Source organism: Hippocampus guttulatus, chromosome 19 (assembly GCF_054856545.1).
Source record: "Hippocampus guttulatus isolate MCC_2025c chromosome 19, RoL_Hgut_1.0, whole genome shotgun sequence".
Lineage (NCBI taxonomy): Eukaryota > Metazoa > Chordata > Actinopteri > Syngnathiformes > Syngnathidae > Hippocampus > Hippocampus guttulatus.
Genome location: NC_141279.1, coordinates 8,282,551 through 8,300,960, shown reverse-complemented (window position 1 = coordinate 8,300,960; position 18,410 = coordinate 8,282,551). Strand labels below are relative to the sequence as shown.

The following is an 18,410-nucleotide window of genomic DNA, read 5'->3' as shown; positions in this document are numbered from 1 at the left end:
CTTTCATCAGATAGATAGTTTACTTTCTGTAACATAATTATGATTCATTTTCTCATCATATAAAGAAAAGACAACATTTGAAGATAACTCTTCCCCAAGACGAAGGCGGATGTGAGCGATGCGAATCGTCTTTGCTTACCCGGATGTCACCCGGAAGTGAAACTATCCGGCACGCGGTCATAACATTTTCAAGCTTTCGCACGTGTTAAAGGGAAAACACAAAAACAGGTTTGTCTATAAATTCTTATGAAAGCAACTGAAATGTGGACACGATAAAACTCTTTTACGACTTGTTCGTGGTAGTTTGGTGCGTGTTTTATTCGCTAAACTAATCTGTGATAAATTTTCGCCAAGCCCACTTAGAAATATTTTCGTGACCACGAATGTTTAGAACGCAACATTACTCGTATTTTGCGTCCATTTGCTGTTTGGACACAGCATAACAAGAAGCATATTATGGATTTATTGCCTAAAATATGGGTCACGTTGCACCCTCTCATTTTATATTGATTCGACTGATGTTTCAGGTTTAGAATCCACCATGACGTCTTTAGCCTACCAGCTGAAACGGCTGGCGCTTCCTCAGAATGACCCCAATTTACTGTCACGGAAAGAGGTTGCGTCGTTTCTTTTTGACCCCAATGAGGCGGCGACCCTCGACAGAAGCACCTTCTATGCTCTGGGTGAGTCTCTTTCCTCCACCTCCTTAGCTTCTCCATCCTTTTTCATCCTCTGTAACCTTTCAAACTTTGCCTTTATGCAGGCTGTACGGGCCTAGAGGAGCTCCTGGAGATCGAACCGGCCTTTAAGGAGTTCCAGGACTCTCTCTTCAGCCAGGCATCGCTCACGCTGGAGCGCAGCGTCCAGTCGAAAGATGTCAACAAGAAGCTAGACGCCGACATCTCTCTGTTCCTCACCCGCGTGTCCCCATACTTCCTCCTCAAGCCGGCACACAAGTGCATCGAGTGGCTGGTACACCGGTGCGTCATTGCTTCATCCTTCAAATTCAACCCGACAATATTTATATCTTTTATGTTCTTTTGTAATTTCAATACACTTTAACCACATTCACCATATTAATACGCACCTTGGGGAGTATCACTGAGCGCCTGTTCACTCTCTTACTGATACTGACAAGAAATCGGACACCATCGTTATCTCCCTTCTTGTGTGTGCGCAGCTTCCATGTTCATCTGTACAACGTTGAGAGCCTGCTAGCTTGCGCGCTGCCTTATCACCACACCAACACGTTTGTCCGAGTGGTTCAGCTCCTCAAGATCAAGGATGCCACACACCGCTGGAATTGGTTGCAGGCCCTGCAGGTTAGACGTGATGATGTCTCCCAAACGAAAGCTCACGATTCAGCTAGTCGGGAGGTTGCTAAATGTTTTAATTTGTCCGTGTTTGGTTGTTTAGAAACCGGGCGTGCCGCTGGCCAAAGGGGCTCTGGTCACCCACTGCTTCTCGGACCTGGGCTTCATGGACTTCATCTGCAACATCGTCACAACGTCCATTCAGGTAGCCACATGTCACACATGTTGGGATGCAAATGTCTCAAACTTAAGGGGAATGGATCAGGATGGGAAATATTCGCAATGACGGGATTATAATGGAAAAGTATCCTTTTCAAGCACAAATACTGTATTCAGTAATCATTTTGTTTTGTCATACGTAGATGTGCAACTAAATATGTCAGGTTATTTTTCAGTTCATGATTCAGGCAAAAAAAACCAACAACCCAAATATCCCTTTTTTTGTCAATATTGGGACATTATTTCAAATTGGAAGCACACATACAAATGGCATTCATCGTTATTTTGTTGATTTCTTTCAGGCTTTTTCCGGACATTCCCAAAGTTTCTCCCAGCTGCGAGTGGTCTTCTCTTTCTACGCCTCCACCATCGTGTCAGCTCTGGGCGCCGTTGACAAAGTGTCAGACACCATCATTTCCAAACTGCTCCCCTATGTGCAGGAGGTACGGATCGATTAACATTGATTACTTTTATAATGTGAAGTGTGATATTGGATCTGATGACATTTTGTCCCGTTGCCGCTTTTCAGGGTCTGAAGTCAAATCTGGCTGACTACAAGGCGGCCACCTACATGATCGTGTGCCAAATGGCGGCAAAAGTGGTGATGGAGGCCAGTCTGATCAACACGCTGGCGCTGCGCATCAGCAACTCCATGCTCAAAGACCCCGTGTTGACCAAAGAAGGGCTGGGCTGCCTCATCGTGCTGCTGCAGAGCCAGAAAGATGGCGCTGCCGGGTCCAGGTAGGACGGAGCAACGTGAACCAGGGAGCATTAACGACCTTAATGGAACAGATTCTTGTCATTGCCATTGAATGAGTTAAGTCCAGAGTGCGAGTACTTGTGTATGTGCTCAGATTCTGCAGCCACGTGTGTTCCATGCCTGCGTTGGCATCCACGCTTCAGCTCATGGCCGCCACCCACGACGTGAGCCCTCTGCTGCGCTATCTGCTGCCTCATCTGGTCCACGCCGCCTTTGGCAGCTCAGGTGAAAACGGAACCCAAGCAAAGCCTTGAAAATCAAACGTTGGCGCTTTAAACGTTCCTGTGCTCTTTTTGTGTTTTCGATAGATGACACCCATGTGTTGGAGTCGCTCCTGGAATCTGTCCCCCTGACCAAAGGCCTGGATGAACAAATGGCTCGGTAAACATCTTTTCAGTCTAAGGGTAGCCAGTCAGAATTATGTGTACATGTTCAGCTTCGCATTCAATAGAATTATGGATCTGTTTGCTGCGCAGTTGGCTGCTAGATGATTACCTGAGTCAGACGGCGCTCACCGAGGACAACATCGACACCCTCAACCAGCGTCTGCAGCCCCTGGTGCGACTTTTCGAGTCCAAGTGAGTGCACGTGGTACCTGACGTGTCCACAATGTGACTTCGGATTCCTCCCACATCCCCAAAAGAAGCTTAAGGTTGCTGTTGTCGCGCCTCAGATACTTCGGGGCTCTGGACGGCGTCCTCTCCGGTCACGTGAAAGGCGTCAGCAACTTGGAGCAGAAACGCCTCTTCCATCATTTCCTCTCTCTGTCCATGAGCAGTGGAAAATTCCAGGTGTGGTGACTATGGTGACGAGACGGAGTAAATAAAAAGCGTTAACTTACATTTGGTGCTTCGTGATATTGGAAAAATGGATGGTGACTCGAGCGATATTTGACACGTACCTAAAGACATGTAGTTTTTATTATCTAATGAAGAAGTACTTAAAAATGTTTTTATTTATTTGTGGGAATCAGATTGTGGGCGACTCGGACACGTCGCTGCTGCTCAGCCTGAAGCACCCGCAGCCGTCACTACGAGTCTCGGCTCTGGAGCACCTGAGGAGCCTCGTTGCATCCGGGCAGGTGTGGCCGGAGACCTTGCGGCTTTTTCACGTTGTTCTGATGCTGCCTGGCTACGTTCTGACTTTTGTTTCCTACTCGCAGCTTCAGAGTTTGGACCGGGACTTCCTGAAAGACGCCGTCTTGGAGCGCTTGAAGGATGACATGCTGGAGGTCGTCAGTGGGGCTCTTCAAACCTTGGAGGTCAGGGAGATTTCTGAGAGTAGTTTCATGACCAGCATAAAACAATGGGATAGATCCTTTTTGTTTCTCTTTCTTTTTTTTTTTTTGCACCTTTGACCAGTTTTCACTTCAAGAAATAATTTTAAAGACCGGCATGAAAACAAATGAAAGATTAAAAAAAGTACAACACACCAACTGAATGAAAAACTGCAATTGAAGCTCTGCACTTGTTTCTCTTCAATGAGCTGGTCCTATCTCGGAGGTCATCTTTTTTTCTTCCCAAAAACTCCACCGCTTTATCTTTCTGCTTAGTGCTTGATCTCCAGGTGGCAAAGCACTTTTAAAGGCTACATGGGCTTCAAATTTTTTTTCCCCCCACATGACCAGATGAACGCTTTGACTCTGATGATCAATAAAATATCTTTTGTTCGGCCTTTCGGTACGGCCTGCGGCATGATTGTTTTGGAGACCGGCACCAAAGGAAGAGGAAGAAATTAGGCATGATAAATCAATTATATCAGGATTTATTTATGTTGTCAAATAAAATGTGATTTTGTGAGGCAATTAATTATGATATGAGTGGATCAAGTTTTGTTGTTGTTTTCCAGATGTTATTTGACGTTTTGGACGCCGAGGCTGTCGTGTCCAATTTGCTGTCCCTCCTCCAAAGAATCGATCAACCCGAGGCTGACAGCTGGTCAGAACTTGCTCTTTTTTTTTTTTATTAGTTTGTATTTTTCCAACTTTAAAAACTGTATCGAAATTAACTGAAACCTAACCGCCTCCTTTTCGTTTCCTATGGCGATGGATTTATTGCTCTTCTCCATCAGGCTGCCAGTTTTAACAGAAGCGATGCGTTTACTGACTGATTCCCGGCTCGGAAAGGGGAGTGCCGAGCAGGCGGAGAAGATTTTCTGGGGCCTGCTGCCCTTCCTGGTGGTCACCACCGCTCGTCCAGGCTGCGCTCAGCTCCACCTCGCACGCTGCGTCGCCCGCTGCGACGTCCTCGCCCGGCATCCGCTCACCATCACCTGGGCGGAAGGTTGCAGCCAAAACCTCCCGTAGGTTTTCCTGATCTCCGTTTTGGAGCTGAAACCGTTTCTTCTGCCCACACAGAACTGGACGAAGTGATGAAGCGGAGCTCTCAAGCCAACAAGGTCGGTTTGGCCAACCAGCGTCTGGTTTCCACGTTGAAGAAGAACCTCGCCAACATGGAGCAATTGGACAAGCGTAACGCCGTAAGTTGTTGTACTTGTTTTTGCCATGTTACAGGCTTATTTCAAAATGAACATCTCAAAGTGCATCGGCTCCCCTTCATCCTCGAGCAAGGGCATGAGCTTAACATTTCCATTCGGTTTCTGCTTGTAGCAGCGGAACTAACTTTGCTGCTGCTTTCCCCGTCAGCTGGAGAAGTTTGGAGTGTTGGGGGAGCAGCACCGTGGCGCTGGTGTCAGAGGCTCCGCTTTCTTCGCGGTGATGACGGAGACTCTTCTCCTGGGCCTGGAGCAACTGGGCGAAACTGAGCACTTGCTCACCGCCCAGCAGGTCTTCACCGATCTGGAGGCTCCGCTGCTGGAAGTCATCAAGTTCGATGACGCCCTGGTGAGCCTTGGTCCAAACGAGATTGTAATTCTAGCGACTGCCTGGTCGGACCTAACTGTATGACTTGCACCGACATGTGACGTACGCTGAGAGTCGAACGCTACCTCTGTGTAACAGGAAGTCCCGCCCTCTGCTGTCCCCGCGTCCTTCAGTGAGGCGCTCTCCTTGTACTTGAGCAAATGCGAGCAGAACCCCGACGGGCGGCACGAACGAGAATACAACCAGATGATGGTCAGTCTCCTCCGAGACTTCATCTCTTCTCTCAGGTGTTGCGACAGCGCTTTTAAAGGTGACCAAAGCTTTAATCCACGTTCGCATTTTCCCGTGATCACAACCTGACTGTCTTGAGTGTCTTTCTTCTTTGCCAGCTGCTGTGTGGTGGAACCCGGAGAAGCTGGACACCAACACCTGCTGCTACTTGGGGCTCGTCTCCCGCCTCTTCGCCGTTGTCATCAGCGGCGCCGGCGAAGGGCCAATGGCCGGGAGCTTTCGAGAGCTCACGAAGCTCCTTGTTAAGGTTTAATTTCTACACATTTGACATCGAGTTATTTCAATAAACCGTTCCCCAACAGGATCTTCTTTTTGGGCCGTGAAATAAACGCAAACTTCGGACATTCCCTTCAGGTTCACCTGAGCGATCCAGCCGTGCTCTTCAAGTTTCTCTGCATGCTGTGGGGATACGGCGACAACCGCGGGGACCAGCTGGGCGTCAAGGTCGGTGTAGTCCTGCAGACCCAGGCGCTCTACGTGAGCGGCGCTTTGCTGAGCGCCCAGCCTGTCACGACGCTGGCGCAGCTTGCCGGAGCCAACTCGCCCGGTAAATAAATGAACACAGTCAATACGAGTCAAATATTTGTCAGGTCAAAAAGCGTGGACATTTTACAAGCATGCTTTTGTCTGTGTGCATTTGTTTGTCTCTGCATGTGTGTGTTTTTTTGTTAGTGGTACCTTCATTGCTGTGCTGTCTGACCTCACCCATCCGGGAGATCCGAAGAGCTTCGATCAGCGCTTTGCAGAGCCTGTCGGTCGCGGACGCCACTCCCTTCCACCCAATCGTAGGAAAGCTTCTGAACACTTCAGAGGAAATTGTCGCCGACCCGTCGTACTTGAGCACGGTGGGGAAACTCGCATTTGCTCGCTTGCTCTCGCGCATCACGTCTGTACTGTCGTCTAATGCGGATGTTACCCTGCAGGCTCTCGGTGGTTTTCATGACACATGTGAGTCCGCTAAAAAGAAGACGCCGCTACAGGCGGCGTTAACGCAGCTGCTGCTGAGCATTCAGGATCCTTGCTGCCCGTCCTATACCGCCTCCTGCCTGCTCAGGGCGTTGAGCCGCGTCAACGGGCAGGCGAGTACACCTACGCGATACCACAACATCTGCGGTCCGTGAGCCATTCTCGCAAAAGTTTGCGAGGACCTAACATCAACGGACACTCAATAGCTCCGTGCGTTCTCCTCAGGCCGTCCTTTCCGCTCTGCTGCCCCTGCTGGATCGGCTGCTCCACAATGACCCCGACATGTACACCATGCTGCTGGACGAGTGCCAACTTTTACAACTCGTCCTGGGCAAGTACAACGAGGCGGTGGCCCCGCTGCTGGCTGCCGACCGCAACTGTCTGGACTTGTTTCTGAAAGCCATGAAGACCTCCACCCCGGCATTGTCGGGGATCCTCAGCTGCCAGATCATGGCTCTGGAACAGGTCAGGGCTTTATTTTGGAAAATAATTGTCCAGGTTAGGCGGCTTGGTGCGCTAGTACATCTGCGGTTCATTCGACACTGTAATGAGGACAAGCTCAGTAAAAAAAAAAAATGGATGGATCGCTGTTATAGACCTTGCCCAACTCATCCCACAGATCAAAAAGCCATTCTTCAACGCCTTGGGAGATGAGAAGGTCCAACAGGAGCTGCTCACGGTCATGTTCGACCTGCTGGTGGAAAGCAGCAGTCCGATCCTCGCCGACGCCATCGGCAGTGCCTTTAAAGCGGTAAGCGCGGGATCGCCGTCTTGTCTTTCAAATTGAAAGCTGGCAGCAGGCATCCAAATGGTTTGTGTATGTTGGTTGAAAAAAAAAAAGAGAGAGAAAAATGTGTTGTTGAAGCAGTGAACAATCAATCTCATAACCACCACGATCTTTGTCTTTGTTATTGCATACAGATCGCAGTGGATGCTCAGTTGGTGGCTAATGAGCTGGCGCCACCGGAGAAAGCTAAAGTCGCCGTGACAGTTCAGCAAACCCGCCGGAGCAGATTGATGCAAAGGTGGAGTTTCGCTTTTTACACAGGTGGAAGCGAGAAGTCCTTGAGAAAAGCGCTACATGCTTTGCTTTGCTTTGACACGCCATAGATGGGCTAACAAAATAGTGGTTCGGCAACATAACTTTTTGGGGGGGGGGGGAGTCTGGAACGAATTTCATGGCATTTCCTCTATATTCTTCCTCGGCTTTGCTAACGACGGCCCCTCATCCCCTACCTCAGGAAACCTGACGAGAGTAGTGACGTATCTCCAGACGGGGCCACTGTTTCTTGGCGCAGAGTCACTCTGATCCTGGAGCTGCTGCAGCACAAGAAGAAGTTGAAGCGAGCCCAGACGTTGGTGCCGGTTCTCTTCTCGCTGCTTGCCAGGTAACGCTGGAAGACTCGAACGGTAAGCGCGTCGCTGATGCTACTTGATTTCTGTTGCTCCGTTTGTTCCTCAGGAGCCTGGAGGCAAGTTCTGTGGAACAGCCCAACATGGAGTACACCAAGCAGCTTTTGCTCAGCTGCCTGCTCATCGTCTGCAACAAAATGGCGCAGAATGAACAACCGAATACGCCAGGTGGGTCCGGCGGCGGGGCTGCTTCTGTATGGTCATGTGTCACGCTCTTGGTTTTATGTTATCCTTTTCATTTTTGTCCATCCAGACGTCCTGGATGAAGACAAGTTCAGCGTGGAGCTGGTGGTCCAGTGCATCCGAGCAACGGACGTGCCGCAGACTCATCATCACGCTCTGCTGCTGCTGGGCGCCGTCGCCAACATCTTCCCTGTGAGTCGTTTGGACTTTTATTTGGGGGGGGGGGGGGGTGATCGTCTCACATCTGAACAAAACTGACTTGCGTTTTGTTGTTCTTGGGCTTCCAGGAGAAAGTTCTGCACAACATCATGCCCATCTTCACCTTCATGGGCGCTAACATCATGCGTCTTGACGACGCCTACAGCTTTCGAGTCATCGACAAAACGGTGCAGATGGTCATCCCGGCTCTGATTCAGGTCAGGCGCGGTGGAGTTGGGTTTGCCCGCAATAGCCCGGTTGTATTGGGATCCAAATGCAAAACAAACCTCTTGAGCGCGGGACTTCAACGCTTATAGTTTTTGCTTTTCCGACACCCCAGTCTCCAAAACAAGACTGAGAAAGGACTTTTGATGGCAATTTTTATTTTTTATTTTTTTTGGCTATAAAACTATGAAATGCCCCGTGAGCCACGCCTACTCATTGCACGGCTCGAGTTGAATTCCAATTCCAAGCTTAATGTTTTGGGCATTTGTGCTGATTCTGGTTAATAATAATAGTGGACTCCGCCCCTGCAGGCCCGCGGCCAGTCGGACGACAGCGTGGACGCGGTGGTGACGAGGATCGTGCACGTCTTTGCCGACGCGCTGCCTCACGTGCCCGAACACAGGCGGTTGCCCATCCTGGCTCAGCTGGTCGCCACGCTGGGCCCGGCCCGCTTCCTCTGGGTCCTCATGCTCCTCCTGTTCAAGCTTCACACCACACGGGCGTCTGGCTCAGAAAGCGAGAAGGCAAGGAATTTCGATCAGCAATTGTGTCTCCAGTGAGACGGGTTTTGCTCAATCGTGCCTTGCCGCGTCGAACAAGATGTAGTGACGGTGATGACTGGTTTCTCAGGAAGCAGCGCTGGAGAGAGATGTGGACTTCTGGATCTCTGTCTGTTGCCAGTTCGAGGTGGCCGAGCAGCTCACGTCGCTCATCAACATCCTGAACTTCCTCATCAAGCTGCCCGACGACAAGGAGGATGGTGAGTGAATGCGGAGAGTTTTGCACCGCAATTCCTGCGGCAACAATATGTCATCCGCTCCGTGGTGGAACGTCCAATTCGTATTCACCCAGCGTGCTGTTTTTTTTTTTTTGCAATACAAAGTATTTGACGTGCTCAGGAATGTTTGGGAAACACATTGCTGCGGCCGTTTTTGTCTGTAACCCATATTTGCCGTCGTCGGCAGCCGCGACGGCCAAGCCTGCCGTCGGCCGGCGAGGAGCCGGCAAGAAGAAGAAGGAAGAGGAGGAGAAGGTGGAGGAGCTGATCTTCAGCGTGGAGGCCCACAGCGGCAAAGAGTTGAGACACTTCAAGTTCCTCTCGGTCTCCTTCATGGCTCAGCTGCTCGGCTCGGCCAGCTTCATCGGGAAGGTGAGTGATGTCTGGGGACGAAAGTGGAAGCAAATGATTTCACATTGTCTCATCCTACTTTGGTGTGAACAAAAAGGGTCCTCGTGCATTTGCCATGTTTTTTTTTTTTTTTTTTTTTTTTAAATTTCAGGTAGCAGAGACTCAGGACGTCGTTGATGGCGTCCGCGCAGAGTCTCTCCAGCAGCTGCAGCAGCAGTGAGTTTGCGTCTCATCTCATCAAAAAAAATCGAAAAATGGTTGCTCAAAAAGGATCCTTTGTCCCAGGCTACTGGAGGACAACCTGCGTTACATTCAACGTGTCGCGCGCTGTGTGGAGGAGAACGCCGACAAGCCCATTGCAAAGTTTTGGAGAGTTCTTCTCAATAAATCGTATGACGTTCTGGATAAGGTGAGGCCTTTCTCCGCTTCAACTCCCCACACCACGACATGAGTTTGTTTAATGTCAATCTTTGCTGAAAACTTCAACTCAGCGTGCCCGTGTTTGTATCTGTTTTTAACTTTGGTTTCAGTTGTTGTATGGTCACGTTTTCTTCACGTACTGAGTTGGACAAATTTCTTTCCTTTCCTCCTCGCCAAGTTGAACGCTTTGTTGCCCACGGACACGTTCATCACGGTGATGAGGGGGCTGATGGGAAACCAGCTGCCGTCAGTGAGGAGGAAAGCCATGGAGCTTCTCAACAACAAGCTGCAGCACAAGACCCAGTGGGCAGAGCAACAGGTACCGTCGAGAAATGAAATACGCTCCCTCTAGAATGAAATGGATCCGATTAACCGAGTCACTGATGCACGCCCGTGACTTTAATGAGGATAAGCAGCTCGAATAAGCGATGGATGAATGTTTGCAACGTCCAAATATCTTCCCGCTGCAGGTCAGCGTCCTCTTACAGCTCATTGGGGACCTCATCACCATCGTGGGCACACCGCGCAGGAACGCGGCGGCGCAGGAGGCGGCGACTGAGCAGGCCGTCAACAGGCAGACGGCGCTCTACAGCCTCAAGCTGCTCTGCCGACTCTTCGGCGCGGCTCATCAGGACGCCTTCGTGCCCGTCCTGCTGCGCATGGTGGAGATCGTCACGTCGCCGCACGAAGACAAGAACGTGATGGCCAGCGCCCTGCTGTGCGTCGCCGAGGTGGTCAGCGCCATCAAAGCTCTCGCCATCCCGCAGCTGCCAAGGTTTGCGTCGAATGCGCTTTCCCCCCGGCCACAGTCGATCGTGTCCAGGTGTTGCCGGGAAAGGCAGCTCGCTAAAACTTGCCCAACGGAGCGGCAAAGTCGACATCGATGCATGTGGCCTGCCTGCAGGTTGATGCCGGCCGTGCTGCACGTGCTCACCGACAGGAAGGATCTGCTGACCACTGAGATTTACTTGCTGAGCGCCGTCACCGCCCTGCAGCGCGTCGCCGAGACGCTGGCGCACTTCATCAGCCCTTACCTGCAGGATACCACCCTGCAGGTTTGTCAAATCAAGCTTTCCCAACCACGGTTGAAACAAAAGCACATATTGTACGTACGGAAGATGAGGATCGGGATGTGTGACCGCACTTTTTATCCAAAAGTTGCCACCTCGCGGCTTTAACAGTTTGTTTTGCGGCTCACTTGAATCCTCAAACAGTCCAAATCCCTTCCAGGTGTGTTGGCTGACGCGCCTGCTGGAGGAATCTTTGCCGTCATCCTCATCCGCAACCAATCAGCTGTCCCTGCGACTGGCCTCTCTCAGGAGCTCCCTGGCCAGCAAGCTCCCCCCCAGGGTCCTCTTGCCCATCCTGACCAAGTGCTACACGATCATGGTGGTCGACAAGAGGGTGAGCGAGAACATACAACGTTTGTGCACGCCTTGAACGGGCGGCCTGTTCCTGTGATGCGTCGCCGCGTCCACCATGTTGGATGTGGCGAGCTTGTTCCTTCAGAAAGCGACAACCTGTGCACAAAGCTGCGCCAGGCAGTTACTGACCCAGAGTGCTTCTCCCTCAGGACCAGCTGGGGGCGCTGATGAGCATCCTCAAGGAACACATGCGCCACATGGAGCGAGAGCAGCTCGGCTTCCACCAATCGGAGCTCACCGGCTTCTTCCTCGCCGCCCTGGATTTCAGAGCCCAATTTTGCCAGGTGCGTTTGGTGCTCTCGCGCGAACCGTCTGTCTGTGGGACCTTCTGACGTTTTGCTTGGTGCAGGGCGACCTGGCGACGGCAGCTCAGATCGAGGGCAGCGTCATCGACTGCCTGCTGGTCATGGTGATGAAGCTGTCCGAAGTCAGCTTCAGGCCGTTCTTCTTCAAGGTGACTCGAGCGTGCCGACCTTTTTGATTTTGAAGAACTTTGACGTGCAATTCTGGCGAGATGAAGTCAAGATTTGCCTTTTTCCTCAGTTGTTCGACTGGAGCAAATCGGGCCGGAAAGAGCGTCTGCTGACATTCTTCCGACTATCCGACTGCATTGCCGAGCGCCTCAAAGGTCTCTTCGTCCTGTTTGCTGGAAACCTGGTCAAACCCTTCGCAGACCTCCTCCAGCAGACCAACGTCTCCAAGACTGGTGAAGCTTGCATCTTTTTACCCCCCCCCCCCCCCCCCCCCACACACACAACTCGGAAACTCATAAGTCTTGGTCTCCATTGTCCAGAGGAGCCGTTGTTCGATTCCGAGCACGGTGCCGAAAAGAGCCAGCTGCTGCTTTGCAGCGTGCTGGACTGCCTGCACAAAATCTTCTTGTACGACACACAGCGCTTCCTCAGCAAGGAGCGTGCCGAAGCCCTCCTGGTGCCCCTCGTTGACCAGGTGAGCAATATGACAGGACGCTTGAGCATATCGAATAAAAGAAGACATTTTTAAAATTTCTGTGTGTGCGCGAGTCAGCTGGAGAACAGGCTTGGTGGCGATGAGGAGTACCAGCAGAGGGTGACCAAACATCTTATCCCGTGCATGGGTCAGTTTGCCGTGTCGCTGGCGGATGACACCCAGTGGAAAAGCCTCAACTACAACATCCTGCTCAAGAGCAGACACGCCGACGCCAAGGTGACGGCTCCCGGGCGCCTTTCGTGACGGCGGTTCGCGAGGCTCAAAACGGGAAGTTGACTCCTCTTTATCCTCCTCCTCCGTTCTCAGGTGCGCTTCTCCTCGCTGCTCATGCTGATGGAGCTGGCGGCCAAGCTGAAGGAGAACTATGTGGTGCTGCTTCCAGAGACCATCCCCTTCCTGGCTGAACTCATGGAGGGTCAGTACAATCTTCAGATAATACCTGTACCTAAAATGCATGACAAATGTAAATCCATGCATTATTGACGAAAAGGAGCTAGTAGAGACCACAAGATTGTGGCCAAGCATTTCAAAATGAGGATCATAAAGCATCAACCATGCAGCCATGCAGCTAGCATCAACAGTTGCCACAGTTACCACGAAGAAGTAATAAAAGTTGCTGTTAGTTTACTCATTACTTAATATTACATGTAACTAAGGTAGGTTACAAGTTACTTTATAATTTACATTCAGCAGCCGCACAAAGCACATTTTAAGCAGGATCAGCTTGTGGACCTAAAATCGTAGCACTCGCTAAGCTACCATACTGCACATGCCCTGTTGGTTTGTATTTGTGTTGCGTGTTTATTTTCCTTTCTCTGACTGGAGAATGTGTTTGGTTTTGTGACCTCACGGTGTTTGTTTCAGTTGTGTTACTCAAGAAGTTGCCAAACGAGAAAGTTGCCTTCCTACTGATTGTTTATCAAAACGCCTCGACTTTTCTCATGCAACTCATTCCCGCTGCAATTGTGTGTGTGTGTGTGTGTGTGTCAATTCATTCCATTTGCATTCCAGACGAATGTGAGGAGGTGGAGCATCAAGTTCAGAAGGTGGTTCAGGAGATGGAGGACATCCTGGGGGAACCGCTGCAGAGCTACTTCTAACACGCACACAGTTTGAAACATCACGCACCATTTTGGCACGTAACGGCGTGCCTTTGTTGACCTTATCAGAGTCACTCCCATCATGAAAACGGAGCAGAATCATGACATGGTTTTATTTGTTATAAACGGACCACTATTTGCAGATTTCCTTAGGATAAGCTATTTTCTATTTTCATCACCCTTTTGGAGCAACTAGTAAGTGCCCAACCTGTCAGAATGGTGTGACTGCCACTTTAAGAATCCCTGTCAGCAAGCTCGCGTATTGTGCCGTTTGCATGTGGATTTGATTAATTTTTAAAAGAAAACTTTTTTGTGGTGAAACTGTCAAAGTCTCAAAAGGCGCTTTTCGGTAATATGACTTTTTCCCGATTATTTTGTCGGAAATAAATTGTTGCAAGTGTAACATTTTAGTTGGGTTTTTTTGTGTGTGTGTGTGATCCTTTGCCCCCTCAAGCTTGACTGAGGAGTAGAGACCCGTATTATACTGCCCCCGAGGTGGCCTTGGCGTGCACACAAGGGGGAGGAGCATAATAATGAATTGAAAAAATATATTTTTTAAACTTTCATTTTAATGGCTTTGCTGTATGTTTTATAAGGTATAGAGTTCTATTTTTATTTTTTTGGGGGGGTGGCTGAAGCGGATTTGAGATCCATTGAATCAATCAGAATCATGTCACCACTATTTTATACAGGGCGCCGCCACAAAAATCGACATATTACAAATTCTAACGCGATCTGTTTAGACATCTTTGATGTGAAATTTCAGTTGAACACATGACCTTTTTTTTTTTGAGGTTGAAGAATGACATTCATTTGCATTGTAAGGCCTTTTTTAAGCAGATTCGATGCAAACACCAACTGGATTTTTGACAAAAAGAAAAATTTCTTTTTCTAGCACGGTTTTGGTTATTTGCTTTGGTATATTTGCTTAATTGATTCCAAATTGTCTACAGTGATGACGGGGGCCTTCTTGTGTTGTCAGTGCAAGCGATGATTAACCCGGGTGGCGTCACTCGCTGCTGGTGATGTCACACCGTCCCGGGCGAGAGAGTGCTCCTGCTCCCTCTCTCTCTTTGTCTCTGTGTCTGTTGTCTTCATTTTCCCTTCAGCAGCATGCAGCGAGCCAAGACCTCCCTGCAGCTTCTCATCACCTCCACCACACGTCCTCTTTGCCATCGCCATTTTCACCGTCCTCATCGTCGCCGGAATCAGGTGGCACACTCCGTAGGGATTATCGGAGTGCCTTTCTCCAAAGGACAGGTGAGGCCTGGTGACCCCACGGCTCCCTAATCATCCGCTCGACCAACCTTGGGAGAACACATGAAGAAACGGTGTTGCGTGCGTGCGTGTGTTTGATGCAGCCCCGGGACGGCGTGCAGCTCGGACCGGACGTGATCCGTGCCGAGGGACTCGTGCAGAAACTTCAGGGGCAAGGTGACAAATCCCAACGATTGGTCAGACGTTCTTACGCGACTGATTTTGACGCGCGCGCGCTCAGCGGGCACTTCGTTCGGTAGACCTGAAGAGTGACACAGCGGTGCTCAAAATATTAGGGACATGTCTTTCTGTCAAGAGGTAAGCAAACTCTAAGAGTGGAGATCTTGTTTTCTCTACCTACTGGCCACTTGCGTGTCAATATACTTAACATTTTATTTATTTATGTAAACACAGCGGAGAGTCTCGTGTTTTCTTGGACTGAGCAAATATGTGACCAAAAAAAAAAAAAGCAAACAAGTTTGTGCTAAATAATCGATCATAAAATCAATTTTTCATAGGCATTAAATAATTCAGATGGTTCCAAGATACAACTTGTATTATTTGAATTTGTGCAAATCACGTAACTCATTTTTTATTGCGCTGTTTTTGTTGTATTCTCACATTGATAACATCTCATTTGTGGCATGGAGCCCTAGATTTATTATTATTTATAAAAAAAAAAAAAGTCCGATTTTTTCCGTTCCATTTATTTTGCATGAATTTATTCTCTTCATTTGGTAGTTGCTCTCGTCTGCGCTACTTCCCTTACATGAACGTGTAGCATTTCGGCGTTTTTCAATTGCCACAGTGGCCGGCACATGCGTGTAACTTCAGCTCTATTCATGACGGGACTGTTTCTTTCACCGAGTTGGCGGCGCAACATAATTTGCAGTGATGTGCACTCACGAGTACATCAAGATTGCATTTGTTCGCTTTGTATATTTGTAACGTGGCAAATGTAAACGCACTTGCTCGCTCTCTCACACTTTTACTCGGTTACATATTTGACAGCGGGCTGGTTACTGTGTCCACAACTGGTTGACTTTGCTCGGCACGATGCACAAAACACACACAAAGTTGACCGGCTGTGTTCATCTCACTTTTGGGGAGCCTGTTGCTCCTCTTCCTGTTTGTTTGTGTTCCTGTGTATGTTGTAGTTGTTTGCACAGAGAGCACCGCGTGTCCCAACAACACGTCTTTTTAAAAAAAAAAAAAATTCTTCCGAATTTTTGCTACCCCAGGCTGCGCCGTGAAGGATTATGGGAACTTGTCCTATGAGGAGGTGCTGTCCGACAAGCCGGTGGGGCGCGTCAAACACCCCCGGGCGGTGGGCGACGCCAACCGGAAGCTGTCGGAGGCGATGCGGGCGGTGAAACGGGACGGGCACACGGCGGTCGTACTGGGTGGAGACCACAGGTTTGGATCAAATGTGGGAGGATGGCTTACTACCCTGTTGAAACAAGTCCAAAAAAAAAAAAGTGTCAATCATCCACTGACAGGACGTGGATGACACCATAACCCCGATCTATGTAACCTTCAACATATAGACACACGTTGTATAACGTTTTGCCAACTTGATGTTCCCAGCCTGGCCATTGGCTCCGTGCACGGGCACGCGTCTGCCGTGGGGGATGTGAGCCTGGTTTGGGTGGACGCCCACGCGGACATCAACACGCCGCTCAGCACGCCCACGGGAAACATGCACGGCCAGCCTGCGTCCTACCTGCTCCACGAGCTGCGTCCAAAGGTCAACAAAGAAGACACGCCATGCTATTTGGCCCAAAGGCGCAATGTGATGTCAAAAGGAGATTTGTGCTCTTCTGAAAGAGCTCAACTTGAAACTCTGACAAAAATGGGAGCGTCGGTCGCATTTGCATTGACAACTAAAATAGTGCACAAGTGAGGTGGCCACAAGTGTCCAGTGTGGCGTCGAGAGTTGACGTCCAAACGTTTGTATTTGTCAGGTCCCCGTCCTCCCCAACTTCTCTTGGATGACGCCGTGCGTGTCGGCCAAACATTTGGTCTACATCGGCCTGAGAGACCTCGACCCCGAGGAGCAGTAAGTCTTTCTTTACCACACCGCCATTCCCAAAGTCAAACAATTTGGAGTTCAGTTGTTATTGTTTCCGTCTATGTGTTCTTTTCTTTCTGTTTATATTTTCCTGTTCCTATACACGGGTGCGTTCTCCTTACTGTGAGTGTGTTCCTGTTATATATTCCTCTTTTTGTGTTCCCGTGCATGTCTGTGTGTGCGCTGCTGTTCGCCCAAGAGTTCCTCTGTGTGTTTGCTCTTCTTGTGTATGTTAGTGAGTTTGTCTGTTTGTTCTAGTTCAATTGTAAGCACCTCCTGCTGGGGTGACACCGCAAGGCATAGATTGAAGTCCACACTCCGATATGTAGAAGTGAAGAAGCCGGTTCGGTTTGGAGGTCAAAAGTATTGAGCCAGCCAGAAACGTCACGTCGGCTATGCGTTGTCAAAGTGTGTTTTCCGGTGTGCAGTTTCCTCCTGAATCTGGTGGGTTTGAAGTCCTTCTCCATGACGCAAGTGGACGCCCTGGGCATCGGCCGAGTGATGGAGGAGACGTGCGACTTGCTGTGTAAAGACGGGTAAGTACTCTAGCCCCCCTTCTGAGTCTTCTTGACGTCACATGTCATCATTGAACGCCGCCGGAGCAGGGCGAGAAGGCCGATCCACCTGAGCTACGACGTGGACGCCTTCGACCCGGCCGTCACCCCGGCAACAGGGACGCCCGTGATGGGCGGCCTCACCTACAGGGAGGGCGTGTACATCGCCGAACACCTCGCCAACACCGGTCGGAAACCGACACGCTCACATTACAGACAACAAACTCGGTGCATGTGTGTCTAGCTGCCAAGTGCGCACGCATTCCCGTTAATTCGTGTGTGCATTTGTGTCTGTGTGCGTTTCAGGGCTGCTGTCGGCGGTGGACGTGGTGGAGGTGAACCCTGCCGTGGGCGTGTCCGAGCAGGACGTGCGGCGGACGGCCAGGGTGGCGGTGGACGTTTTGCTGGGCTGCTTCGGGCGGCTGCGCGGAGGAAACCACCCGCCGAATTTCTGCCTGCCTGACGCGTAACCAGGACGCGTAAGGCCTGAAGCCCCTTTTAGCTTTTCAACCGCCCTCCCTTCATATCCCACTTAAGGTCCACAGCTGAGACAAGTCAGTCGGTTGTCCAACCACCGTCTTTTTGTCCAAAAAAACAGAAATACTTCATTTGGATGCTGGTTAAAGCCAAAGAAATTCTCACGCACGCCTTGAATGACTCAAGACGCTTTTTCGTTTGTTGTCTTTGCACATTTTTGTCTTCCTTATTCCACTCACTCCACATTTGGACTGATGTTTGCTGATGCTTCATTTTGAAAATGGGAAGACGGGCCCGCCCATTTGTAGAAGAGGTAAAAAAAACAAAAGTTAGACTGTAGTTTGACAATAAAATTAACAATTTTCTTAATTGATAAAACATATGTTCTATGCAACCCGTCTAATGCAAACATGGCGTTTTGATTAATATTGCCTTTGTGAATATGAATGAAGCAGCAAAACGCAGTCGTCTTCATCCATCGCCACCATTTTGTCACTTAGTCAACTAAAAATGACACCACGGTGTCCGGCGTGCTCAGGTTACTACCGTCACAGTTCACCTCTAGCTCAGCTAATGGGTTTGGTCATGTGATGGTCGCAAGCTGAGCACGGCAGACACTT

At 49.8% G+C, this 18,410-nt stretch overlaps 2 protein-coding genes across 3 annotated transcripts; both read left to right on the top strand.

The window, feature by feature from the left end:
- The first annotated feature begins 138 nt into the window (after nt 1-138).
- On the top strand, nt 139-13,834 carry heatr1 (HEAT repeat containing 1). Of its 2 annotated transcripts, XM_086099180.1 has the most exons (45): nt 139-228; nt 528-683; nt 764-980; nt 1,181-1,322; nt 1,417-1,518; nt 1,835-1,975; nt 2,062-2,273; nt 2,387-2,517; nt 2,601-2,673; nt 2,769-2,870; nt 2,966-3,083; nt 3,266-3,373; nt 3,455-3,553; nt 4,141-4,229; nt 4,363-4,574; nt 4,649-4,770; nt 4,937-5,134; nt 5,252-5,423; nt 5,503-5,651; nt 5,759-5,951; nt 6,077-6,249; nt 6,328-6,483; nt 6,596-6,835; nt 6,990-7,121; nt 7,292-7,395; nt 7,612-7,758; nt 7,833-7,951; nt 8,037-8,158; nt 8,254-8,382; nt 8,701-8,913; nt 9,020-9,149; nt 9,355-9,539; nt 9,670-9,734; nt 9,804-9,927; nt 10,117-10,257; nt 10,409-10,713; nt 10,843-10,993; nt 11,169-11,342; nt 11,512-11,646; nt 11,712-11,816; nt 11,906-12,068; nt 12,156-12,310; nt 12,389-12,547; nt 12,638-12,746; nt 13,343-13,834. In XM_086099180.1, exons 2-45 carry the CDS (start codon nt 542-544, stop codon nt 13,429-13,431), a joined length of 6,447 nt encoding a protein of 2,148 aa, XP_085955306.1. In that variant the 5' UTR covers nt 139-228; nt 528-541; the 3' UTR covers nt 13,432-13,834. The 2 variants fall into 2 exon arrangements, with proteins under 2 accessions (XP_085955306.1, XP_085955305.1); XM_086099179.1 differs by having other exon boundaries at nt 6,077-6,483.
- A 621-nt stretch (nt 13,835-14,455) lies between these two features.
- arg1 (arginase 1) lies at nt 14,456-17,975 on the top strand. Its single transcript, XM_086139182.1, has 8 exons — nt 14,456-14,691; nt 14,793-14,865; nt 15,930-16,104; nt 16,276-16,435; nt 16,653-16,747; nt 17,188-17,295; nt 17,365-17,501; nt 17,620-17,975. The coding sequence occupies exons 1-8, from the start codon at nt 14,545-14,547 to the stop codon at nt 17,781-17,783; spliced, it is 1,059 nt and encodes a 352-aa protein (XP_085995308.1). The 5' UTR covers nt 14,456-14,544; the 3' UTR covers nt 17,784-17,975.
- The last annotated feature ends 435 nt before the right edge of the window (nt 17,976-18,410 follow it).